This window comes from Zingiber officinale, chromosome 9B (genome assembly GCF_018446385.1).
Source record: "Zingiber officinale cultivar Zhangliang chromosome 9B, Zo_v1.1, whole genome shotgun sequence".
Taxonomy (NCBI): Eukaryota; Viridiplantae; Streptophyta; class Magnoliopsida; order Zingiberales; family Zingiberaceae; genus Zingiber; species Zingiber officinale.
Genome location: NC_056003.1, coordinates 1,219,642 through 1,246,899, shown reverse-complemented (window position 1 = coordinate 1,246,899; position 27,258 = coordinate 1,219,642). Strand labels below are relative to the sequence as shown.

General features: G+C 46.2%; 1 protein-coding gene across 1 annotated transcript; it reads left to right on the top strand.

The window, feature by feature from the left end:
- Positions 1-1,925: 1,925 nt before the first annotated feature.
- On the top strand, positions 1,926-25,116 carry LOC122024160 (cysteine-rich receptor-like protein kinase 2). Its single transcript, XM_042582716.1, has 7 exons — positions 1,926-2,781; positions 3,098-3,232; positions 23,288-23,415; positions 23,609-23,822; positions 23,926-24,157; positions 24,304-24,454; positions 24,617-25,116. The coding sequence occupies exons 1-7, from the start codon at positions 1,941-1,943 to the stop codon at positions 24,953-24,955; spliced, it is 2,040 nt and encodes a 679-aa protein (XP_042438650.1). The 5' UTR covers positions 1,926-1,940; the 3' UTR covers positions 24,956-25,116.
- The last annotated feature ends 2,142 nt before the right edge of the window (positions 25,117-27,258 follow it).

Genomic DNA, 27,258 nt, shown 5'->3' with positions numbered 1-27,258 from the left:
ATCATCGATATGACTGGTATAGTTGAGTGTGGTAAGTATAGATATGTTTTTTTGATAAGCCACGCGCAACATTTAATGAGCAGAAATAGGCTTTATGGGCCAAGTGGCCTTTTGGGTTGGGCAGCCTTTTGGCCTAGCAACCATATATAAACTGGTCTTTCTCCGTGTGAAGAGCTTTCATGGCTCAAGGTTCTATCGACAGGAGGATGGGCATAGGCGAAGCCGGGAGTGAGCGCTTGTCTGATCTGCAGGCGCCTATCTAGGGTTGTTGGGGAGCAGAGCCCTGAGTGAACCCGGGTGGAGCGAGGAGTGACGGATTGCTGAGGGCTTGTTTGATTGGCGGGCGCCGATCGAGGGTTGTTGGGGAGTAGTAGAGTCTTGAGTAGATCCGGGCGAAGCTGGGAGTGGGAGACCTAATGAGGGCCTATTTGATCGGCGAGTGCCGATCAAGAATATTGGAGAGCAGAGCCTCAAGTGGACCCGGGTGGGGCCGGGAGTGAGATCAGGGGTATTGGGGAGAAGAACCCCAAGTGGACCCGGGCATGGTTGGGTGTGAGAGCCTATTGAGGGCTTGCCCGATCGGCGAACACCGATCAGTGGAGAGTAGCGCCCTGAGTGGACCCGGGCAGAGTCAAGAGTGGGGGACCTAATGAGAGCATGTCCGATCGACGAATGCTGATCCGAAATATTGAGGAGTAAATCCCCGAGTGAATCCGGATAGAGCCGAGAGTAGGGGGGGTGCTTAATTAGGGCCTGCCCGATCGACCGGTGGCGGTCGGGGACCTAATTTATTTGTCGCCTTAGATTTTGACCGCTATCCTTCCTGGCTTGTGGGCTCCTTGGGCCCCAATCAAGGGTCCTTTCATATCCACTGCATCAACTACAATTTAGTAGGTCCGAAGAGTAAGGTTTCAAGTTCCAAAAATGCTTATATTGCTTTAAAATTCATATTTTACTGGTGACTCCAGTGTATTTGTATCTCATTTAGCCACCATCAAATAGTGTCAATAAGTCAACTTTGTTTAGTAAATAGAGGAATGAGACTCCAAAACAGACAAATGATTGGATAGACTCATTTAATTTGCATTTGCATTGTATTCGACTCATTTCTTCTTCTTCTTATTGTTAAAGAGATGTAGGAGTTCAAATGGCAGTATCTTTTCATTCGTATGGAAAAATTATGCTTCACAACCTGCTGTACCAAAACAAACAATTGAAAACTCTTCAGTCCGCACTTGAGCATGAATCAGTTAGTGAATGATTCGTAGTTGGTTTTCCCAAATAGCACTGGCAGGAAAAGAAATAAAAGCAAAGGAATACTTGTAACAACATAGTATAGAAGAAGAATCAGGAGCCATTGAGTGATTTTTTTTCTTCTTTTACAATAATCAGAAGAACAAAAGACTTCTCTAGCGAACAAAAAAAATCCTTTTTTCTCTTGAGAAAAAAGAATAGAGAACCGAGCTATTGAATAATTAATAAGAGACAGATTATTAATGAGAAAATACAAGAGAAGTTATTCTAAAAGACTAAGAAGATCCCATTTTGAAGAAAGAAAACAATTTTTCACTTTAACATTTTGAAAATTGAATAGATGTGCAGAATGACAGACAAGAAGAGCAATAGAGACAAATTAAAAGCCCAATGGAGAAGTGAAAAGGGAAGGCTTTGGTTCATACTTAGTTTAGTTGATCATTTACATTATTGTAAAATGAAACGAATTAAATATGATCTAAAAGAGATATTTTATTATAGTAATAAGTTGGAATCTATCATCTAGCCGTCTCATCAGCCCCATGACTGATGTAAATAGGAAAACTATAATTGACCAGAGGAATTTTTTTTATTCAGCCGTCCTTCAACCTGTAATTGGACGTCCTTCAACCTGTAATTGGCGGAGGGATAAGGGTTGACCAAACAATACTCCATATTTATTACAAATGACAGTAGCAAAGCATAAATCCACAACTTCATCGTCTTCTATAGAAGGCCGATCTTCTCTGCCGGAGCGGTTCTCACAGCCCACCTCCGGTGACCCGATCTGCATCATGAGATCCGCTCTTGGATTCATGGTGCTTCTACTATGGAGTCGTGAAACTGTCGGTGACCCCCAGATCAACCTCCTCCAAAAAAACTGCAACTCATACAACGCCATCGACGCCTCCGCCTTCGCCGCAGCATTCAACGACACCCTCGCCGACCTCCGCTCCTCCATCTCTGACAGAAACTCCTTTCTCTTCGCCACCTCGCGCCGCCGCTCAGAGAATTCAGTCTACGCCCTGTTCCAGTGCCGCGGCTACCTCTCCGCCGCCGACTGCCTCGCGTGCTTCTCCGCTGCCGAAGGCCTCATTCGTAGTTGCGGCGCCGCCTACAGCGGTAACGTCATCTACGACGGCTGCTTCCTCCGCTACGAGACAGACCCCTCTTCCGATGTAGAGGGGATGAACGGGAAGCTGTGCGGCGACCGCAACGCGACTATCGGAGGATTAACCGCCGCAGTGCGGGCACTGATGGCGGATTTGAACGCCGCCACGCCGAGAATCCCGAAGTTTTTCGCTGCAGCGGCGAGGGAGGGGGTGTTCGCTGTAGCGCAGTGCCTGGAGACTGAGAGCGAGGAAGGGTGCGAGCAGTGCCTGGCGAAGGCGGTCGGCAACGTGATGCAGTGCCTGCCGCACGCCGACGGGCGGGCGCTGGACGTCGAATGCTTCATGAGGTACTCCGACGAGTCCTTCTTCCCGGCCGATCGAACGGTGGATCTGTCGCCTTACTTGACGAATTCAGGTGATAAATAAATAAAAAAAAATTGGCTCTAAACACAGTAATCATATTTCCTCGAGATTTTTCCTCGGCAATTAATGTTTGTTCATCCCTGCAAAAAGAGTTGTGATTTTTTGTTTGCTTGTATGAATTTAGTGATTTTCAAAACCAAAATGCGCTTATATATATAAAAAAAGCTTTAAAAAAACTCTCGCTAAACACATAACAATATTAGCAATCATATTTTCCTCCAAATTTTCTTCGGCAACTAATTTTTTGCTAATCTTTTCTAGAAAGTAGTGATTTTTATTCCTAATTTAAGCCCGGGCTGTGCTAATAGGAAGAACGAAATCGAGCAATAAGGGGGCCCTAATTGGGGGAGTTGCTGGAGGAGTCGGCGGCTTGTTGCTTCTTCTAGGGGTCATATCTCTTATGTCGATCAGAAGATCCAGGGATCAACGAAGTGCTTTTGAAGGTTTATGAATCTTATCTTATCTTCATTGATCTGCTAATTTTCCATCAAGTATAGACTATCTGATCTTATCCAGATGCCTAGTAGGTACTAATAAGATCAATATATCGTTTTGTTTAATTAGGCCTGGGAGTTGAGGTACATATTGGTTTTCATCGCAAATTTTTGTAGTCAACTAAGTTCGTAGTTTTGTTCCAGTTCCTGATATCATTACAAGAGTCAATTAAGGCAGCTGTGTTGCATTTGGAAACACCACTTGCTGTGTTGATCCAACTTTAATAGCGAGTACGACTTCATACCAACTATTTTACTATGGCATAGTTATGCCATCAACAACTCCTTGCTTTTGAAGTGTGCATTATGGCTACTATCAAACAATAGGGCACACCTGCTTCATGGCTCTTGACATTGAAACATAGAAGCTTAATCTCTTTATCTTTTCCAAAGATACATACAATTTAGGTTCTTTATGATTGATACGGTGCATAATGGTAGGATCCGATAAAGTTAAAGAGTAAGAAGTCAAGAGGACGTGGTAATCAGAAGTCAAGGGGGCGTGACAGTCAGAAGTCAGGGGATGTGACAGTCAGAAATCAAAGGGACGTGACAGTCAGAAGTCAAGGAGACGTGGCAGTCAACAGCTAGAGAAAAAGAGGTAGGAACGCCCGGTATCGTCAGACGTTTAAGGCCTGGTCGGGTATTTACCGAGCAGGAGCTCAGATCTGGATCAGGGTGCACTATCAGGGGAATGCCCGACCTGGATCTGACTGGTGGGGTTCTCACGGCTCGGTTATATCCAGGCCTAGTTCTCTTAGTAGGCCAACTCCCGGTTGGCCAACTCCTGGTCGGCTCTTGGACGATCTCACCACAACTCCCTGCCCTTCAAAACTTAGGTCAGATGTTATACCCGATAGATCATCTCGAGCTGTCCTAGTCATACCTGGTCAGGACAGAGGGTGCTACACGACAACAGAATCAGGGAATCGTAACCGCCTGTTAGAGAATAACTACTGTATGTCAGGGAGTATTCCAACGGTTTGTGATCATCTGTGAATAAAGCCTTCTTCCAGCACACAAAAGGGGGCTACGTGTCCTCCCTCACCCGACAAGTCCTGACGCCCGATATTTTCCGACATTCGTCAACCTCCAAAGGTACGCACTGTCGTATAAAAAGGGAGGTCCTCTCCCTTGCGCAGGTACGCTCTCTTACCCATTCGCACTTGTCTTCTACTTTTCTTTCTTCTTTGTACATTGTTTTTTTGGGGAAAAAATAATTGACTTGAGCGTTGGAGGGCCTGCTCCGGGGACTTTTTCCCTGATTTGGGCCTCTAACATCCCGTGTGCTTGTCTGAGTGTGCGCAGAGCTCAGGTACTACCGGCTTAGTCATCGCTGTCCATCAGCGCCGCGTGGGATCTGCTCACACGAGTATATACGATAAGAGTGTCACAGTCTCCTCTCCGTCAACACTAGCGATAGCTCATCCGACCTTCATCCGACTCAGATTTCGGACGGGATCAATTTGGCGCCATCTGTGGGAACTTTCTTCACCTGTTCTGGAATGTGAAGATGGAGGACACCAGACGGATCAACGTGACCATGATGGCAGGAAAATATGAGCTTTTCAAGGAGGGCAAGAGGCGAGCGACTTCCGAAAAATTAAACAAACCACTGCTTCGTGGCCGTACAAGATGCCCGCAGTTTCCAAGGACCCGATTCATGTTTCTGACAGAAGGTTTAAGAGGAAACAGCCTGAGGAGTTCCCCCCGACCTTTTATCGGGAACCTGGCCCAGACTATTATCACAAGGACCCAGATTGTTATAATAAGAAAGAGCAACCTCAGGCCTCTATGGCGGAAAGCTCCCCACGCAGGGACTCAAAGAAGGGGAAAGCTATAATTCTCAGGGAGGAGCCCCAAGGGGAGCTCGATGAGCAAGTGTTATTCTCTTTAAGGGTACTAGAGGACAAGCTACCGAAGGGGTACAAGCCCTTGGCCATTGGAGAGTACGATGGTAGTAAGGATCCGGAGGATCATCTCCGCAAGTTCCGGAATGCTGCGCTACTGCATCAATATAGCGATGCTATTAAGTGCCGAGTGTTCTTGAATACTCTATCTAGCTCGGCATAGAAATGGTTCGATGGATTGCCGAACGGATCCATCACCTGCTTCCATGATTTCAAGACTGTCTTTCTGCGCCACTTCGCTAGCAGCAGGAAGTACCAGAAGACAGACCACTATCTCTTCGCCCTCAAGAAGGGGTCTGCCGAGCCCTTGCGAAGTTATATCAAGCGCTTCAACAAGGTGTCCCAGGACGCTCCATCTACCACCTCTGAAATACTGATGAGCGCCTTCTCTCATGGACTAGTAGAGGGGGAGTTCTTCCGAGATCTTATCCGAGACCCCGTGAAGAACTTCGATGAGATGCTAGGGAAGGCCACTAGCTATATCAATGTAGAAGAGGCTCAGGTAGCTCGGTGGAAAGTGGAGAAGGCACCTACTCCCGCCAACAAAACAGAGAAGAGGGCACCCCAACCACCAGCTCAGTCTCTTCCGTGCACCTGAGATGCCTGACCGCCCTTCCCTCCTAGTCAGGATCCCATGCCGGCCCCAGGTGTGGCAGTTGTCCAAGTCCCAAGGGTCGGGCAGTGGGGACTGCGTTGTTGCACTTACCATAGATCTCACACCCATGCCACAAGTGATTGTTTCCAGTTCCCCCGAGACTCTCGGCATGCAGCTGAGTTAGGCCTGCCTCCACTTGAGATCACGCCAAGGACTCAGCAAAGGATGCTAGCCAGCCAACAGGCCGTGGTAGGTTAGTCTGGTAGATACCAGCCTGACAATGTAGGACAAGGAAGTCAACAGCTCGGTCGCAACCAGGAGCCTGGGAAAGCCCGAGAAGAAGAGAACAGGGGAAACGCGACCATCCATGAGATTGTCATGATCTCTAGAGGGCCCACAGATAGAGACTTTGCTAGGGCTTGAAAGTCTCACGAGCGACACCTGAAGATACACCCTGTAGGATACACCCTGGAGCAAGCTGCAGGGCCCATCATCAGTTTTGGGCCACAAGATCTGGAGGAGCTGGAGCTTTCTCACGATGATGCCCTAATAATCAAAGTCGTTATCACCAATAGTCGCGTGGCCAGAATTTTCATGGATACCGAAAGCTCTGTTAACGTGCTATTCAAGAGTGCGTTCGAGAGCATGCAAATCGACGCCAGTGAACTCCAACCCATGACTACTTCATTGTATGATTTCACCGACAAGGAAGTACGACCCATGGGCCAGATAAAGCTAGCCATATCTTTAGGTAGCGATCCCCTGGTGAGGACATGGAGAAGCACCTTCATAGTGGTGGATTCGCCGTCCTCATACAACGTCATCTTAGGGAGACTAGCACTGCACGAGTTTTGGGTGACAGTCTCCACTTTTCATCAGAAGATCAAATTACCTGTGGGAGATCAGGTCGGGGAAGTTAAAGGTGAACAATTGGTCTTTCGTAGGTGTTACATTGACATGGTGAAGGTGGAGGCTCGCAAGGCTCAACGAATCCAGGATGACAGGATCCACGTCATTCAAGAGGAGCCTTTGCCTATAGCAGAGGAACCTATCTCTTGGGAGGAGGTCCAACTCTATCCTGAACGTCCGGAGAGCCTCACCCGCATATCAAGCGACCTGTCTATCGAAGTCAAGACGGACCTGGTCGAATGCTTGACTCGCAATAGGGGCATCTTCGCTTGGTCCCCTGAAGAGGTGCCTGGGGTCACTCTCGAGGTAGCTGAGCACCGATTACACCTTCTGCCTGATTTCTGACCAGTCAAGCAGAATAAGAGGAGATTCTTGGCCGAGCAAAATAAGATTATCCAAACTGAGGTGGATCTTCTCAGGAAAGCATGTCACATCAGAGAGGTACAATTCCCGTCCTGGCTCTCTAATGTGATCCTGGTAGCTAAATCCAACAATAAGTGGAGAGTTTGCATTGACTTCCGAGATCTCAACCGCGCCAACCCTAAAGATTGCTACTCACTGCCCAAGATTGATCATATGGTGGACTCGACCTCGGGCTGCGAAAGGATTTGCATGCTTGATGCTTATCAAGGATACCACCAGATCCCTCTAGCACAAGAAGATCAAGAGAAGGTTAGCTTTATTACGGCAGATGATACCTTTTGTTATACCATCATGCCTTTTGGATTGAGGAATGCAGGAGCTCCCTATTAAAGGATGATGGATAAGATCTTCCGGCAGTAGATAGGGCGAAATATGAAAGTTTATGTGGATGACATCCTCATCAAATCCACTTTGGCCATAAATTTGATTACTGATATAGAAGAAACCTGCGACACACTACGTCAGTATGGGCTAAAGTTAAACCCGTTTAAATGCCTGTTTGGAGCTCGGGGCGTGGATTCTTGGGATACCTCGTTACTAAGCGAGGAATTGAAGCTAATCCGAAGAAGGTCCGGGCACTTCGAGACATGAAGGCGCCTCAAAATCTGAAAGAAGCTCAGAAGAAGTTGGTGGGCAAAGTAACTGCACTGTCCAGGTTTATATCCTAGTCTGCGGATAAAGCCCTACCCTTCTTCAAAGTACTCAGGAGAGTGGCCAAGTTTCAATGGGACGACGAATGCAATCAGACCTTCGAGGAATTAAAAAAGCACCTGGAGATCTTACCCTCACTATTCAAACCTATTACTGGAGAGCCGCTCTGGGTTTATTTGTCAGCCACCCCTGAGGTCGTGGGGGCGATATTGGTGAAAGAGCAAGACGATGTATAACGGTTAGTGTACTTCTTTAGTCACTTATTGAAAGGGGTTGAGTCCTGATACACGTCACTGGAGAAATTGGTCTATGGATTGGTACTTATGGCTCGTCGCTTAAGACCTTACTTCCTGGCACACCCCATCACAGTCCTGACCAACATCACATGAGCAAAACTCTCACTAATGTGGAGGTAGTAGGTCGCCTCATCAAATGGGTCACTGAGTTAAGAGAATATGACATACAATACCATCCCTGAACGGTGATTAAAGCACAAGATCTAGCAGATTTCCTGACGGAGGTTCATCAACCTGACTCCGAAGAAACCTGGAAGATCTATGTAGATGGATCGTCTATCCAGCAGGAAAGCGGAGTGGGGATACTCCTGATATCCCCTCAGGAAGATGTCTGTCAGCTGACCATCAGATTAAATTTCAGAACCACGAATAATAAGGCAGAATATGAAGTACTATTGGCAGGGCTACAAGCAGGTCGGCATGTCGGAGCCATCTGGGTGGTTGTTTATTCAGATTCTCAGCTTGTGGCTCAGCAGGTAGCAGGTCATTTCGAAGTTAACAGTGACAAGCTGCAGTTATACCGGGAGACCTAGAGAAGATGAAGGAGGATTTTAAAGAAGTCACGGTGACTAAGATTCCCCGAGTAGATAACCAAAGATCTGATGAATTAGCTCAAATGGCCAGCTCTTTGACCACCTGGGTGCTGGACAGGTCTTCCTAATAGCTCAGATAGATCTGCAAAATAATATGGAGGATCCGATCGATTGGAGGGCATCGATGATCATTTATCTTCAGTAGGGTGTCCTGTCTGCTGATCCGGCAGAGGTCAGGTTGATCAAGAAAAGAGCTCATATGTATACCCTGATCGGGGGCAAGCTATATAAGCGAGCATTCTCCCGACCGCTACTCAAGTACTTAGGAATAGAGGAGGCGGAGTATGCTTTGCAAGAAGTACATCAAGGATGTTGCAGTAATCATGCGAGAGGAAGGACGTTGGCCCAAAAAATATTACTAGCCGGGTATTTCTGGCCCACTCTGTAGAAAGATGCTCAAAGACTGATGAATACCTTCTTATCTTTCCAAAAGCATTAGAACTTAACCCATCGGCCGACCGACATGCTGAAAACCTCTATAGTCTCATGCCCCTTTGACCAATGAGGTATGGATATTGTGGGACCATTCCCGATGACACGGGTCAGAAACAGTTCTTGCTCGTAGCAGTGGACTACTTTTCCAAATGGGTGGAAGTAGAAGCTCTGGCCAGAATCACTGAGGGAGCCGTTATTCAATTCTTATGGAAGAATATCCTCTGCTGATTTGGAATACCGCACAAGTTGGTTTCAGATAACGGAGGACAGTTCCAAGGTCATAAAATCTAGGCCTGGTGTCAAGGATTTAGCATAACCCAAGCCTTCACATTCGTAGATTATCCACAAAGCAATGGGCAGACCGAGGTTACTAATAGGGAGATAGTTCTGGGGTTGAAAGTCAAGTTGAATCATGTTGGAGGTGATTGGGTGGAGGAGCTGCCCCGCATTCTTTGGGCCTACTGCACGACCCCTCGAGAGAGCACAGGACTCACCCTATTTCACTTAGCCTACGACAGTGAGGCTGTGGTGCCTATAAAGGTCGGAGTGCCCTCAGTTCGACGAATCCTATATGATGAAGGAAATGTTGAGCGGCGCCTTTCAGAGCTAGATTTGATCAGTGAAATTCACGAGCAGACAGCTGCCCGCTTAACTGCATATTGGCAAAGGATGCGTCAGAACTACGATAGAAGGGTGATTCCCCAGTTCTTTAGAGAAGGGGACTTAGTGTGGAAGAGGACAAAGCCCGTACGGGAGGTAACCAAATTAGCACCTCAGTGGGACGGTTCTTATAAAGTTGCTAAAAGGTTAGCATCGGGCGCCTACTACTGCAGAACGCTCAGGGTAAGACGGCGGCTTTCAGAGCTAGATTTGATCAGTTAAATTCACGAGCAGATAGCTGCCCGCTTAACTGCATATCGGCAAAGGATGCATCAGAACTACGATAGAAGGGTGATTCCTCGGTTCTTTGGAGAAGGGGACTTAGTGTGGAAAAGGACAAAGCCCGTAGGGGAGGTAACTAAATTAGTACCTTTCAAACGGTCCTTATAAAATTGTTAAAAGCTTAGCGTCGGGTGCCTACAATTGCAGAACGCTCAGGGTAAGACGACGCCTTTCAGAGCTAGATTTGATCAGTGAAATTCGCGAGTAGGCAGCTGCCCGCTTAACTGCATATCGGTAAAGGATGCATCAGAATTACGATAGAAGGGTGATTCCCTGGTTTTTTGGAGAAGGGGACTTAGTGTGGAAGAGGACAAACCCCGTAGGGGAGGTAGCCAAATTAGCACCTCAGTGGGACGGTCCTTATAAAGTTGTTAAAAGGTTAGCATTGGGCCCTACTATCTGCAGAATGCTCAGGGTAAGAAGCTAGACCGTCCTTGGAGTGCTAACTACCTCCAGCCCTATCGTACTTAAGTTAGTACTTTGTAAGATTTTAGATCGGGGAAATATGACCGGTTGGGCGTGAAGTGCCAGGTCTGGATACCTGGGTCTAGAACACTCATGAATATTCTTTAAGGCCAGATCAAGACCCTGTGCTGGGGTTAAAATAGCTCAGACTTCACTGAGTTAAGACTAAGGAAAAGGCATAAAATCTAGAAAGAAAGTAGCCACAACAGTAAGTGCACATTAATAGAGTACAATATAGCGCTCATACACAAGTCATTTGAATTCTATGAATATGTTGTTAGGCATCTCTCTAAGGATGTGACGATGATCTAGAAAATCTTTAGGAGGGATAGAGGACAGATACCCTTGCTCCCCAAGTTGTTGAAGTGCACCCACCGCACCATAAGCCACGGATGTGATGAAGCGATCCCCTACCTGTGAATCGAACGCTGAAGAGTGTAGATATTCTTCTCAGCTCGCTTGCTGGCGGTCGCTCTCCCCAGTCTTATAGGTCTCCAAGGCAATAATAGAGCTCGATAAAGCAAACTGAGCCTGAGATAGCTCTGCCTGCAAAGAACCTAGCTCTGTTGCTTGGGACTCCAGATCCTGCCTCTAGTCTATAATAAGCAGGTCCCTAGAACTCAACTCCTGGGCCATACGATCCATCTCTTGCTTATGTCTAAGCTTGAAATCCTTTAGAGCTGCAAATCGCTGAGTCAGCTCTGATTGAATCTCTTGACACTTAGTCTCAGATGTATGCAAGAGAACTTCAAGCCTGCTCTTGTCATCTCAGAGACGACTAATCTTTAACTGGGCCTCTTCCAAGGTCTGTTCCTGGGAGGTGCTTGCTTTCTTCAAGGTCGCCACCTCCGCCTTAAGTCCAGACACGACTACAGTAGGGTCAGAGATTTGAGACTCCAAGTCTGCAACTCGATCCTTTAGGATCTTATTAAACCGAAATATGTGTAGGATTGTCTGATTTAAGTGGAGCAACTGGGCAAACATCTGTTCAAAATCACAGTGGAGTGAGAATAGGAAACAGAGTAGGAGGAGCATAGTCGCAAAAGAAAACGGAAGCTTACCATAGTAGCGGTTTCAGAGGCCAAGTCCACCAGGCCAGGCAAGGCGCAGGTATCCATCGCCTGCATGGTGCGCTCCCATTAAGATGCTAATCGACCCCGCAATAAGATATTATGAGCAGGAGTAGCGAGAGAGCGATGTAGTCCCCACTCTGTGGGCAGAGTGGCACGGAAGCGAAGATACCGAGGCCGGGAAAAGTCTGGAGCAGTCCCGCTCGGGCATGGCTGGGTGGAAGTAGATCTTCGTTGAGTAGATGAACCAGGCGGGGTGGTAGCAGATCCTAGCTGAGAAGAGGGACCAGGCGGGATAGAAGCAGACCCTGGCTGAACAGAAGGGCCAGACGAAGGAGGGACAGACCCAGGATGAACGGAAGGGATAGGTTGAGAGGGAGCGGTTGGTCGAGGAGAAGGTCTGACCTGGGCACTAGAGCTATATTGTCGCCTCGAGGCAATTTCCTCCTTGACAATTGGAGCCTTTCCTCGGTTAGATCTAGCCCTGGTTCGAGGCAGCCTAATAGGATTGCTTGGGGGCGGGGGATCAGGAATGGAAGAGGAAGTTGGTCAGGACGATGGAGTAGCAGTCGAGGCCTCGAATGACAGGTCGGGTTCCACGGGTTGGCATCTGGTTCATCGTGAAAGCGGTTGCTCATTTGAATCCAACTTCTTTGATGAAGTTTGGGACCAACGAACAGGAGGCATGGGAGGAGCGTGCCTTGAGGGCTCAGGAGCGATGCAAACGTGTGGGGTTGCTCGAGCGGCCGACTGAGGAGCAGTTGAGGTAGTTACCCCTATGGGAAGGGAAGCAAGGTGCGAGAGACCCCTCCTAACCAGTATTATGCGTCCCATGTGCTGTATTTCCAAATCGCTTAGGGGAAGAGGCCTGATTGGGGGCACCCGAGCCAAAGTGTCGGCTGCAAGAAGAACATCAAAATTAGAGTAGGGAAACAAAGGTTTGTCGGGGTGGGGTAAGCCTTACCTAAGGAATGTGGTAGTTCTGAAGAAATGCGGCTCAGCCTGAACAAAAATAGCATGTCCTCTGTCAGCAGTCTGAGCAGATCTAAGCGCCAACATCCTAGTTGTGTGGAGGCCTCTATGAAGTCGGGGTCTGTCTGAAAATTCCCTAGATGCGGGGCCGGAGGAAGAGTTGAGCGCCACTGAGTAGGTCATTCTACGGCTAAGGGAAAGCTCAAGAAGAAATATTTTTCTTTCCACTCCGAGTCTAAGGATGGGAGGGGAACAAAAAAGGTGGTTCGAGTCTGGGCCTGAAGACGAAAAAGGCCTTCACTGTGACGGCGAGGGGTAAAGAAACAGTGGAATAAGCAGAGAGTCCAGGGTATGTCGCACACTTCACAGAGGAGGACAAACCTAGACAAAATCCTCATGGAATTAGGGGTAAGTTGGCAAAGGACAATACGGAAATAACGACTCACTTCAGAAAAGAAAGGATGAAGGGGAAGGCGGAGACCGACAACAAACTGTTCTTTGAAGAAGGTCACGTACCCTTCCGGAGGCGAAGTGACCCGGTGGACCTCAGGAGGTATGATGATGATATGCATGACCCTGGGGATTTCATAGGTGAAGCGAAGATCGTCCAGATCCACGCTAATAAAGGTCGAAACTCTGGGAGCGTAGGTAGGTGCAGGGGAATCCATGAGATGGTGTAAACGAGAAGTACAAGGGGTCGAGCACAGCTAATACCAGGAAAAAGAAGAAGGGAGACAAAAAGTTAAGTAAAGTGGAAGGAGAAGGGTATTTATAACTGCCAAGGGGGGCATAGAGGGTCTCGTCGTCAGCGCCCATCGAATGGTTTGATTTAAAGTATATGACGTCAGCCACAAACTTAAAAGCAATGATAGCCGTAGGATCATTCTAGAAAATCGTGTCGAGGAGGCGTGTCGGAAAAAGCGGAGGTGAGAGAATGATAGAGATAAAGGTGGGTCGTGGCTTCGGGAGTAGGCGATGCTACAGTAGCTCCCTCTCGAAACTCTCAAGTACCGGGGCTCACGATTGGGCAGGTAGCTCGATCGCACGAAACTCGGTCGGGAGCTCTGGCGTAGACTGGTCAACCGAAGCAAATGACCGGGTCGCCCAATCACCAAACCTGGTAAGGATATTAAATAGAGTGGTCGGGATAGATGCCCAGTCGGATAAAACCTGACCGATCACGTGCCTTAATGCCTATAGGGAGGCTAAGTCAGTGAAACCTCTCCAGGAGGGATGAGTAGTGAACAAACTACTTGAATGTAACAAGCGGGGAGTAGCGTGGGATATATGTGAACGTACTCAGTGAACAATACATGATACTAGGATCATCCGCCCCGACATATGCCTGTAATAATTTTCAAAGTCAAAATGTACATTCATAGAAGAAAAGGGTACAAGAAAAGCGCCAGTTAATCATCAAAAGATGGGAAGGCGTCGTCGGAAGCTCTCGGAGAAGGCGACCCCTGTCCAAGAAATTTTCGGGGGTTGATCGGAGGTAGCCTTTCTCACAAAGCCGTAGCTGGGCTCCTACGCCACCGTAGCATACCATCCAATCGATGAGATTTCCTATCTTCGCTCCAAATTCTTTGGAAGTCAAGTAGGTGGCCTTGTAAGCTTGCAGATGAGCAACCTCACAGGTCTGATAATCCTTCAGCTCGTCCTTACCCTTGTCCACATCAGCTCGGACTAGGGCCAGTTCCTGACGTGTGGCGGCAACTTCATCCTCAGCCTTGGAGAGGTCTGCTTGGAGGGACTTCAGGGTAGCCGTGCCTACCTTCCACTGCTTCCGAAGGGCAGCTTCCCAATCGGCGTTGACAGCTAGATCTACCTTCTTGATTGCCAAATCCTTCTCCTGAGCGACGTGGGCCCCTTGCAACTCCTACAGCCGTAGAGATACGACAGCCATCTCAGCTTCCTTCTCCACTAGATTAACCAAAATTTGGGCGCGCCTCAGCCCTTCGGACTTGAGCTTGGACTCACTCATTTTCAGGGTTGTCTGCAAGGTCTGCACTTTCTCTAACTCTGGCTGAACCAGGTCCCTGGCAGTTTGGGCTTTTTCCCTGATAGTTTGAAGATAAGATTGCAATGGGTTGTCAGAGGTGGTCAAGTCAAAAACGTGGATGGTGGTAGCGGGAGATTCCAACTCTCGAAGGCGAGCCCTCAGGGGCTCGTTCTCTCGTTGAAGGCCGACCACATACTGTGATATGCTCAGGCCCATGGCGCAGGCCTATCAAGAGCAGGGAAAGATTAGCATTATCTCAGGATATGAAAAAAAGATAGAGAAAACTCACCGATACTAGCCGATTGAAGAATAGGTCAGCTAACTCCAGTAGTGGGCCTTTCAAAATCTGGTCGGCGACAGTTTTCTAGGATTCAGCCAGGGCCCTATGAAATTTCACCTGACCGCAGAAGGAAGAGACGCTGGCAGGAGGAATGGGGCCTTGCACCTACAGAGAAAGCAACTGGAAGGAGGAGGTGAAGGCATATTTGCCCTTGAGGCGCTTCTTGGGGCACGAAGAAGCAGGTGCCGAGGTAGGAGCAGGAGGTGGAAGAGATGGGGTCGAGGAGTCCCCGGGCTAGTCTCCCGCTCGGGGGCTGGCCTAGTCCGGGACACAGACAGGAATCGGAGAAGAAGTCACAGTCTCTGCCGCTAGAGAAGAGGCTACCCGAGTAAGGGGTTTTGGCCTTGGAGGAGACTTGTGACAGGGGAGGCCTCGACGGAGAAACTTGGACTGATGGGATAACTCGCTTCTCTTGCGTTGGAGGCGCAGACACTTTTCAGGGGCTAGAGAGGGAGCCCTCTCACCGGCGACCACCTCAATGGGGAGGGATTCAGTTCCCTAAGCCTCAGGTCCCCAGATTGGTGCGAGGAGGCCTCTGATGGGGCGTCAACTTGAGGTGCTTGAGGAATTTCCTGGTCCGCCAAAACCTCTGGGCCCAGACTCTTCAGAACATCGCTCGGCAATTTAGAAGAGTTGAGGGCGTAGGCACGAAACATGGCGGCTTCTGTAAAATAAAAAGAAAATACCTTAGTTAGCGAAGACTGGGAATGAGGGACATTGGATCTTACCAAAAGGAGCGCCCAAAGGCGTCCAAACGGGACTAAGACCAAAAGTATGAAGCATGCTATCTCGCAGCAGCATGGAGAGCCGAAGTTGCATGCCCTCCAACTTTTCGGAAGCCGTGTGGCAGTGTGGTTGATGTTGGTGGTCTCGTAGCTCAAAAGGAGTTGGAAGAGTGTAACGCCACTCAACAGGCCAGGATGTTGACTCGGGCAATTAGACATAGAAGAACCTAGACTTCCAACCTTTGTTAGAAGAAGACATCCCTTCAAAAAATTTGTACCTGACCCTGGACTGCACCATGAAAACACCCGACTCTGAGTGTTTGAGGGTGTAAAAGTGGTGGAAATGCTGAAGGGTCAGAGGGATTTGATATAAGCGACAAAGGATCACCATTCCGCACATAACGCGGAAGGCATTAGGGGTGAATTGAGACAACGAAACACCGAAGTACCTGCTCAGAGAGGAGAAGAACGGATGGATAGGGAAGCGAAGGCCGCCAAGGAGTTGATCTTTGAAGAAGGTCACAAAATCGGCAGGAGGGGAAGCAGGATGGTCAGCAAGCCCCAGAGGACGAAGCTTGTAGGCTTCAGAGAGTTCCAAACTCGACTGAATCACCTTAATGTCACTCTTATCTATGTCGGAACGAAAGTAGACATTGGATCTTACCAAAAGGAGCGCCCAAAGGCGTCCAAACGGGACTAAGACCAAAAGTATGAAGCATGCTATCTCGCAGCAGCATGGAGAGCCGAAGTTGCATGCCCTCCAACTTTTCGGAAGCCGTGTGGCAGTGTGGTTGATGTTGGTGGTCTCGTAGCTCAAAAGGAGTTGGAAGAGTGTAACGCCACTCAACAGGCCAGGATGTTGACTCGGGCAATTGGACATAGAAGAACCTAGACTTCCAACCTTTGTTAGAAGAAGACATCCCTTCAAAAAATTTGTACCTGACCCTGGACTGCACCATGAAAACACCCGACTCTGAGTGTTTGAGGGTGTAAAAGTGGTGGAAATGCTGAAGGGTCAGAGGGATTTGATATAAGCGACAAAGGATCACCATTCCGCACATAACGCGGAAGACATTAGGGGTGAATTGAGACAACGAAACACCGAAGTACCTGCTCAGAGAGGAGAAGAACGGATGGATAGGGAAGCGAAGGCCGCCAAGGAGTTGATCTTTGAAGAAGGTCACAAAATCGGCAGGAGGGGAAGCAGGATGGTCAGCAAGCCCCAGAGGACGAAGCTTGTAGGCTTCAGAGAGTTCCAAACTCGACTGAATCGCCTTAAGGTCACTCTTATCTATGTCGGAACGAAAGTAGGCATACAGGGGCACCTCCGTTTCACCGGCCATTATAAGATCGAAAGGAATGAGAGATGAAGGAAGAAGAAGAGTACTTATAGAGGACAAAAGAAATGCATAGAGAAGAAGGCGAGAAAGCAGAGCAAGAAGAAGAAGAAATGTCGAAGGGAGTCGAAGCGATAGGGAACAACGGTGGACAACCTTTTGATAGATCGAGTTAGTGCGATAGAGGGGGGGGTGAATATCGCGTCTTTTTAAAACTTTTCTTTATCTTTTAAATTAAAGTCGTGCACAGCGGAAAGTAAAAGAGAGACAGATTATTTACTTCATTCGGAGCCTAGCTCGACTCTTACTCGAAGGCCCGCGGTCCTTGACCGCACCGATGGGCAAAACACTAAAACCCTTCTTTCCGAGAACCTCGGAAAGAAGTGGATCGTACAAGTACAATGATATAAGATAGTAACACTCCTACTATCTTACAGGAAATTAAGTACAGTATAAATGAAATGATATACCGACAATAGTAGTAGTGAATCGTAGCTCGGTCGGCACTATCGGATGAAGTCTCTTGCAGCGTTGATGAAGACTTGTAGCGTGAGCAGCTTGCAGAAGAGCACTTGAATCGATCAGAAAAGTTCTACTGGCCTCATACTTCAAGCCTCATTTTATAGGCCTTGGGCGTTCGGTCGACCGATCCCACTGTTCGGTCGACCGAACCCGCTCCCTCCTTCCTTCTTGGCTGGAGTCTGACGCTGGCTCGGAAATCTGCATTAACTGATCTTTAATGGTTCGGTCGACCAATCCATCTTTTCGATCGACCGAACAAGCTTTTTTCCTTGTTCGTTGAAATCTGCTGAGATCTTGATTTAATGCTCCATTAATACTGATTGGATCGGTCGACCGATCCCTGGTTCGATCGACCGATCAAGCTTCGATCGGACTTTGCTTCACTTTGGTCTGAACTGATCTCTGGTCTGAATCAAGCTGGTTCGGCCTGTTCGGTCGACCGATCAGGCCGAATCTGCAAAACAGAGTTAAACAATATTCCTGCAAAACAAAGGTTAGGACAGTAATATAATGCATGAATAATATAGATAGTAGAACTGTCTTGATCTTAACTTGGAAACCTTCTTGGTTTCTTCAGTTGGATCAGCGACCTAAGGTTGTTCCCTTTAGGAACCCGACCTCACTGTCGCTCCTCCAGTTGCATACCTCATCTTACCTGCCAAACATTGGTCCTCCAGACCTATTTGGACTTTTGCCTGCTCAGTGTTTGATCATCCGATCCACTAAGACTTTTCCTGCAATAGTATATTAGCCAACAGTAATAATAGTAATACAGAATACAATGGAAAACCTAAACCTAGATTTACCGAGATTCACTGGTTCGGTCGACCGCGCGTGGTCGACCGGAAACCATCCGATCAACCTTGCTTGGAGTTCACTTCTCCAAGACTTCTCGTTACCTAAGATTATCACCCCCTAGGGTTTTCTCAACCTGGCTTCACTCACCAGGACTCAGTATTCGGCTACCCAGGGATCAGGTCCTCCAGACCTATCCACCTGGCTTCCACGATATACCGAGATTTCTCTTACCTAGCCTACAACTAAGACTCAGTATTCGGCTACCAGGGATCAAGTCCTCCAGACCTATCCACCTGGCTTCTATGATATACCGAGATTTCTCTCCTTACCTAGCCTCCAACTAGGACTTCCCTTGCCTAGCCTACAACTAGGACTTTGCTAGATCAAGCTCCATACTTAAACATACTTAAGCATACTTAAATATATTTGTCTGACATTAAAACCTTGGAGGTCGATTGCACCAACACCTTTAGGGTTTTTAAATCAAAACCCTTAGGAAGCATCGGAAAGCGAGCTGGACAACTGAAATGACATAGCACACGTTAATCGTCAGATCAAGGGGCGGAAGCGATTTGGGGTCGCGTGCAAAAAGCGTTCGTCATATTATGACGAGTTAAGTTTGTAGGACACGTGCCATCCTCTAGGAAAGAGCATTTATGATGGAAGCGACAGGAAAATCATAGAGAAGGATATGCGAACAGGAACACCCTACTTTGGGAAGACCATGCCTCGATGATTGAAAATTCCATGTGGCGGCCTCGGGAAATGAAAAGGAAAACGACGGGAAATGTCGATCCAAATTCGACGCCTTTACTCCTCCTCGAAATCAGGGTAAGGTTTAAATTTGATTAAAACCTTATGTATTGTACTTTGTGGATGCAGGAGTATTAGGCTAAGTCCTCGAGTACAATCCCTTCAACCCACAAGTATTGCTCGCTCGGACCACTTCCTGGTCAGGCCTCCAATCACAAGTATTGCTCGCCCGAACCACTTTCTGGTCAGGTCTCCAGATCGCTTCTTAAGTCAGGCCTCTAGATCATAGTTCCTTGTTAGGTCTCTAGATCGATTCCTAGGTTAGGCCTCTAGATCATAGTTCCTGGTCAGGTCTCCAGATCAGTTCCTGGTCAGGCCTCCAGATAAGTTCCTGGTCAGGCCTCCAGATTGCTTCCTAGTCAAGCCCCATATCAGTTCTTGGTCAAGCCTTCAGATTAGTTCTTGGCCGAGCCTCCAGATTGCTTCCTAGTCAGGTCTTCAGATCGTTTCCTGGTCAGACCTTCAGATCACCTCTCAGTCGGATTCCAGACTCTCTCCCCAATGCGAGTTATAAGTGAGCATGCTCTCATGCCTCGAGACTCTCTCCCCAGCGTGAGTTATAAATGAGCCTGCTCTCACACCTCCAGATTCTCGCCCCAGCGCGAGTTATAAGTGAGCTTGCACTCACGACCAACGACCTCTCAGTCAAGATTCCAGACTCTCGCCCCAGTGCGAGGTATAAGTGAGCATACTCTCACTCCTCCAGACTCTCGCCCTAGCACGAGTTATAAGTGAGCTTGCTCTCATGACCAACAACCTCTCAGTCGGGATTCTAGACTCTCATTCCAGTGTGAGTTATAAGTGAGTCTGCTCTCACGCCTCTAGACTATCGCCCCAACGTGAGTTATAAGTGAGCTTGCTCTCACGACCAACTACCTCTCGGTCGAGATTCCATACACTCGCCCCAGTGCGAGTTATAAGTGAGCATGCTCTCACGCCTCCAGACTCTCGCCCCAACGCGAGTTATAGGTGATCTTGTTCTCACAACCAATGACCTCTCGGTCGGGATTCTAGACTCTCACCCCAATGTGAGTTATAAGTGAGCATGTTCTCACGCCTCCAGACTCTCGCTCTAGCGCGAGTTATAAGTGAGCCTGCTCTCACTCCTTCATACTCTCGCCCCAGCGCGAGTTATAAGTGAGCTTACTCTCACGACCAACGACCTCTTGGTTGAGATTCCAGACTCTCACCCCAGTGCGAGTTATAAGTGAGCATGCTTTCACGCACTCTCGCCCCAGCGCGAGTTATAAGTGAGCTTGCTCTCACGACCGACGACCTTTCGGTCGGGATTCCAGACCCTCGTCCCAGTGCGAGTTATAAGTGACCCTACTCTCACGCCTCCAGACTCTTGCCCCAACGCGAGTTATAAGTGAGCTTGCTCTCACGACCAACGACCTCTCAATCGGGATTCCAGACTTTCGCCCCAGTGCGAGTTATAAGTGAGCTTGTGCTCACGACCAACGACCTCTCGGTCGGGATTCCAGACTCTCGTCCCAGTGCAACTTATAAGTGAGCCTGCTCTCACGCCTCCAGATTTTTGCCCCAGCGTGAGTTATAAGTGAGCTTGCTCTCATGACCAACGACCTCTCGATCGAGATTCCAGACTCTCGCCCTAGTATGAGTTATAAGTGAGTATGCTCTCATGTCTCCAGACTCTCGCCTTAGTGCGAGTTACAAGTGAGCTTACTCTTACGACCAACGACCTCTCGGTCGAGATTCCAGACTCTTGCCTCAGTGCGAGTTATAAGTGAGCATGCTCTCACGTCTCCAAACTCCAGCCCTCGGATCTTAGCATGAGCCATAAACAAACACACTCCCGCATTCAGTAACTCATGAAAAAGAAGTACCGAGAAAGAAAGGAAAAAAGAAACAAAGACTGAAGCCCAACCAGACTTTCATTCGTTTGATAAAATACAGGTGGCATCCCTCAAAATCTCGTTTCTACATTACGGACATCTCAGTAATCCGGGTTCTTCTCCAGTATCAGTAACTGGTCGGAACCTTGGGCAAAGGTGTTCCGCTTAACCTGCTTGCTGCAAGTAAGATCATGCATGAATCAGCTCCGCCTTGGTGGACTGAATAATACGGCATTGCTGAGCAATAATTTCATCTTTTAGCCGGTTTTCTTCTTGAATAAGGGTTATGGAAGAGGTGTGTTTTTCTTTCCAATAGATAAGGAGTTGGGCTTGGCTCTCCAAGTCTGCATAAGCTTTCTATTTCAACGTTACTTCAGCCCGGGCCTGAGATTTAGTAGCTAGCCAAAGTTCCTCAATGTCTCGACGTAGAGAAGATTGAAGATCTCTATCCTGCGTCATCTCAGCTAAAGTCGTACCCCTTTGGGTAAGCAGTTGATTCATCTGTTCCAATTTTTGACGGAGATGCCGCAGTTCATCCGACTCTAAATTCACATCCATGGGTAAAAAGTGTCAGTAGAAAGAAAATGCAACCCTATGGAGGGTGATAGACCGACCTCCTTTTAAATAGGAAGGGAAGGGGAAAGCAGTTTATGAAGTTTATATGACCCTTCTCCCTAGGTTGATTGAGTTATTAAACAGGTTACGCAATCGAGGATATGGGAAAAGGAGTAGCATTTAGAGACATAATGGCGAAATAAATGACACCGGGGTCTGAGTCTAGTCAGTCGGACCTGAGCCTCCTTCAACTAGACTTGGGGGGAGGCTTTTGATACGGTACATAATGGAAGGATCCGATAAAGCCGGGCAGTCAGAAGTCAAGGGGACATGGAAGTAAGAAGTCAAGAGGACGTGACAGTTAGAAGTCAAGGGGACGTGACGGTCAGAAGTCAAGAGGATGTGGCAGTCAGAAGTCAGGGGGACGTGACAGTCAAAAGTCAAGGAGACGTGACAGTCAGCAGCTAGAGAAAGAAGGGGTAGGATCTCCAGGTATTGTCAGACGTATAAGGCTAGGTCGGGTATTTACCGAGCAAGACCTCAGATCTGGATCAGGGTGTGCTATCGCGGGAATGACCAACTTGGATCTGACTAGTCGAGTTCTCATGGCTCAGTTATATCCAGACCTAGTTCTCTCAGTAAGTCAACTCCCGATTGGCCAACTCCTGGTCGGCTCTTGGATGATCTCACCATAGCTCCCTGTCCCTCAAGACTTAGGTTAGATGTTATACTCGACAGATCATCCCGAGCTGTCCTACTCATACCCGGTTGGGACAGAGGCTGCTACACGATAACAGGATCAGGGAATCGTAACCATCTATTAGAGAATAACTGTTGTATGTCAGGGAATATTCTAACGGTCTGCGGTCATCTACGAATAAAGCCTTCTTCCGGCACACAAAAGGGGACTACATGTCCTCCCTCACCAAACAGATCCTGACACCCAACATTCTCTAACATCGGTCAACCTCCAGAGGTATGCACTGTAATATAAAAAGGGAGGCCCTCTCCCTTGCGCAAGTACGCTCTCTTCTCATTCGCACTTGTCTTCTACTTTTTTTTTCTTCTTCGTACACTGTTCTTTTGGAAAAAAGGTACCTGACTTGAGCGTCAGAGGGCCTGTTCCGGGGATTTTTTTCCTGGTTTTTGGCCTCTAACGTCCCGTGTGTTTGTCTGAGTGTGCCCAGAGCTCAGGTACTACCGGCTTAGTCATCGCTATCCATCAGCGCCGCGTGGGGTCTGTTCACACGAGTACATATGATAAGAGTGTCACAGTCCCCTCTCCGTCAACACCAGTGACAACTCATCTGGTCTTCATCCGACTAAGATTCCGAACAGGATCAATGATTTAGATGCTAATATCTATATCTATAGCTAGATAGATAAACATAGAGAGAAATTCCCATAGGTACATGATCGATGCTGACAGAACTTTGTTTGAGATAATATTTATTTTTCATCAATTAGCTTGTACAAACTGATCTTGTGTCACTATTTTGAATCATCTCTTCTTTGGCTTTGTTGTTGAACATGAGCAGGTGGAGTTTACTTATTTTGCTTGTTTAGTATTGAAGTATAAAGAGGTGTTTAAGATTTATTGTCTGTCATTCCAATTAGACATGCACATTGTCAAGCCGAGCATTGTGTCTTATCAAGACAATTTGTTGTGTTATTTTAATTAGCATTTTGTTGCCAGAGCAGATTCAATGATTATCACCTTGATTCATATTCTTTTACTTGGTGTGCCTTTATTGTTTCTTGTTTAAATAGTTCTCACGAGGTTATCTTTATGCAGGAGATACATTGGGAGGAACCAAATTACAGGGGTCATACAATTTCCGTTATAGGGATCTAAAAAATGTTACAAATAATTTCAGTGAAAAAAATAAACTAGGAGAAGGAGGATTCGGAGATGTGTACAAGGTGAAGTTCTTAACTGTTAAAAATGTTGCTTTCTTGATGAATCATAACTTCCAAGTGAAACTTTTGGGAAAAGTATGTGATCATTTTTATCAACAGACAAGACCCAAAAAAAAAAAGTTAGTATAATCTTATCCACATTATACTTGTACTAACAGAACTAATGCAGATGTACTGACAATTATAATTTTTACAGGGTCAACTTAAAAATGGAAGAACCATCGCTGTAAAGCGATTGGCAATTGCTGAAACCAGTAGAGCAAGAACTGATTTTCAGAGCGAAGTGAAACTCATTAGCAATATTCATCATAGAAATTTAGTTCGTCTGATTGGATATTCTAGCAAACATGATGATTTTCTTCTTGTCTATGAGTGTATGGCAAATGGCAGTCTTGACAAGTTCATATTCGGTAACTCCTTATTTTTCACATTCAAACAGCTTACATTTTGCTTTGAATTACATGCTTTGTTATTTAATATGAGCCTCATTATTGTTTATAAATCATTCAAAAGGCGATAAACGTGGGTTCCTCAACTGGAGGCAGAGATTTGATATAATTGTTGGGACAGCTCGTGGTCTTGCTTACCTGCATCAAGAATTCCATGTTCGTATCATACACCGCGATATAAAATGCAGCAACATTCTGCTCGATGACAATTTCCAGCCAAAGGTTGCAGATTTTGGGCTGGCACGACTTCTTCCTGAGGACAAGAGTCACCTTAGCACTATATTTGCTGGCACTTTGTGAGTCTTAACAGTATTCAGTATTCTTTGTTAGTGTCATTCAGCTGCAAGCATTTGCTTTTGTAATTGTTACATGCTTGTTTCTTTTATTGTGCATTAAGGAAAGCGTACGCCCACTGATTCAAAATTCTCGATGTATCATGCAGTGGATATACAGCACCTGAATATGCAATTCACGGGCAGTTATCTGAAAAGGTTGATACATATAGCTATGGTGTTGTGGTCCTTGAAATAATCAGCGGCAGGAAGTGCAACGACATAAAACTCGAACCTGCCACTCAATATCTTCTTGAATGGGTAATGACAGTTGTTATTATCACAAACATTCAATAGGAGACGAGATACATCACTTGTTTCGTATTTGTTTCTGCTTTTATTACCACAAATATACGATAGGAGTAATGTTCTAGGGGTCAGCCAGTGCTCTGATCCTTCCATCTGTTTCCTTTTCTAAAACAGGTCTGGAAATTATACGAACGAGATCAGTTATTAGAGATGGTGGACGAAACCTTGGATCCAAGTGACTATTCACCAGAAGAAGTTAAAAAGATCATTAATATTGCTCTTCTCTGCACCCAGTCTACTGTTGCTGCAAGGCCGACCATGTCAGAGATTGTCGTTCTGCTGCTGAACCAAACTGATAACGCTCTTCAGCCAACAAGACCTACCTTCATAGATGCCAGCAGTAGGGTTCACGGAGAAGCATCTTCATCTGCTGGCTCATCTTCAAGGTCACATGCAACTCCACATGCAACATCACATGCAACTTTTTCGACCTTGCAATTTTCTGCTCGTTGATGTTCGCGATGAATGGTGAAGTAAAAAATATTATTCAGAACTACATTGATGAAGATACATGGTGCGAGTCACATCTGTGTAGCTGAGTGTTTGAGCTTAAGAATTGGATTGTCACAATCCTTGTATAATTGTCTTCTAGTTATGTTAGAGCAGTTGTTTAAGCTGGTCTCTCTTTGGAAAGCTAGTTAATTAAGATACTTGAATTTTATCGGTCAAATGTGAATTATCTTAGCTATCAATTAATTGAGGTTAGACTAGAAATACTCAAATGATAACTGATTATGAAGAATAGAAAACATAATTTGAATGACTGTGTAAAATGATAAGTTGTAGAATTTTATAGAATTATAATTAATTTCTTTTCTAAGTTTCACTTAGTCCTTTATTTTTATTTCGGAATAAGTATGAATTATCTAAACTATTATATTAATTAAACGAGAGTTTGGTTGTTGTTGTATTAATTTAATGAGGGAAGATTAGGAATACTCGAGTTAATTTAAACAACGCCAGATCAACTTAGACAATCTAAAATGAAAAAAATATAAAAAAATTAACTAGGCCCAACTATTAGTTTAACATCATCAATCCATCCACATGAAATTTCCAACAATCTTAAAATGATATTCATGGTTATGGCCAACGTAGGTTCCACTCCTACTGGAGAGAATCGGAGAAATTCTTCGTAACTATCTTCAAGCAATGAGAGTAAAAGACACTGTATTATTTGAAGAAAATGTACCTTGTAAAGTTACTATTAAAAGATGTCCCTAGCACATCTAGAAATGAATCTTAAGTGATGGGAGAATTATTTGCAAGGAAGAATAGAATTTTTCCTATATGAGAATCATGCTTTAAAAGACTAGACGACAAAACTATACCATGGATATAATATAATAATGATGGTCAAAGCTTTGTGGGAGTCATTTGACTATAATCACAAAGTTGAGGATAGTGAATTTAAACTATACAAAAAAAGGTCTAATGAAAGATTTCATATAGAAGATCAAGCCCACTTGGCCAACAGTTAGATTTGAGTTTAACTCAATGAGGCTTTAGTGGAGATTAAAATAGTTGAGTTAGAAAGATCGCATCACAAGTACTGCAATTGACTAAGAAATTGAGTCGAATGTCTCTTGAAAAGTAATGCAATCTAGTCAGCACTCCAATCAGACGATCGTAACTCAATCTTGGTGAGATTGGAAGACCAAAGATGAACACTTTTTGAGTTGAGTGTCTCTCCAAGAGAAAATACAATCTTGGTCAGCACTCCAAGTCTCCAATCAAACGATTGCATCTTTGGCTTGACAAGATTGGAAGACCAAGAGATGTATATGTAACGACCCTAGTTTTTCTTAAACATATATATAATGCATAACCTACGGATGTCACTTCTCATACTTCCTTAATGATTCCTTACTTCAAATAAAATTACATACACGATTCGAAAGAAAACATAACTACATGCGGAATTAATCAAGAAGACCTTCGGGTTGTACTGCTCTTGTTCTGAGCTGATTCACTAGTCAATGCCTCCTATCCCATTCATCTCATTGTTTGAAAAAAAAAGATATAAACTGTGAGTCGAAAGCCTCAGCATGTTCAAAATAATGTTATGCATTAGTTAACGTCTATAATCTAGTGTACCAAGGGAAACCATATCAAAGGTAACTTAGGTCTTACCTACTGGCACATTATGGACATGAGCATAGACGTCTACTTAGGCATACAAGCATAAACATAAGCCTAAGCATGTATGTAAGCTAAGTATACAATAGACACAACCAGGAGCATGTATATAAACATAGGCATAATCATACTAGCTAGCATAAACGTACATATTATGGATGAACAGAAGCCTAAGCATAAGCATAAGCATGTAATTAAACTAAACATGAAATAGATATAATCATGTGCATGTATATAAACATAGGCATAAGCATACTAGCTGGCATAAACATGTTGGTGCGGTTAGCACTAACGGTCTAACTCAGGTTTTGATGAATGATAAATCAGGTTAAGTTAGGTTTGTCGTGATCTAACACTCTGACCGAGTGTGTAGACGAAGTCCAGACAGGTCGACGAGCTGACCGGATGTCTGGCACGAAGTCCAAGCGGGTCGACGGGCTGACCGGACGCTTGGCGAGAAGTCCAGCTAGGTCGACGGGCTGACCGGATAGCTGGCGAGAAGTCTAAGCGGGTCGACGGGCTGACCGGACGCTTGGCGAGAAGTCCAGACGGGTCGAAGGGCTGACCGGACGTCTGGCAGGTGAGTAAAGGTAAGTCACTGGAAGGGAATGACTGTG

Bases quoted from the DNA above. Each gene is read 5' to 3' on its own strand.
- LOC122024160 (XM_042582716.1), top strand. From the start codon at position 1,941: ATGACAGTAGCAAAGCATAAATCCACAACTTCATCGTCTTCTATAGAA. The intron at 23,416-23,608 runs GTGAAGTTCTTA...TAATTTTTACAG, and splicing joins GATTCGGAGATGTGTACAAG to GGTCAACTTAAAAATGGAAG. The intron at 24,158-24,303 runs GTGAGTCTTAAC...TGTATCATGCAG, and splicing joins ACTATATTTGCTGGCACTTT to TGGATATACAGCACCTGAAT.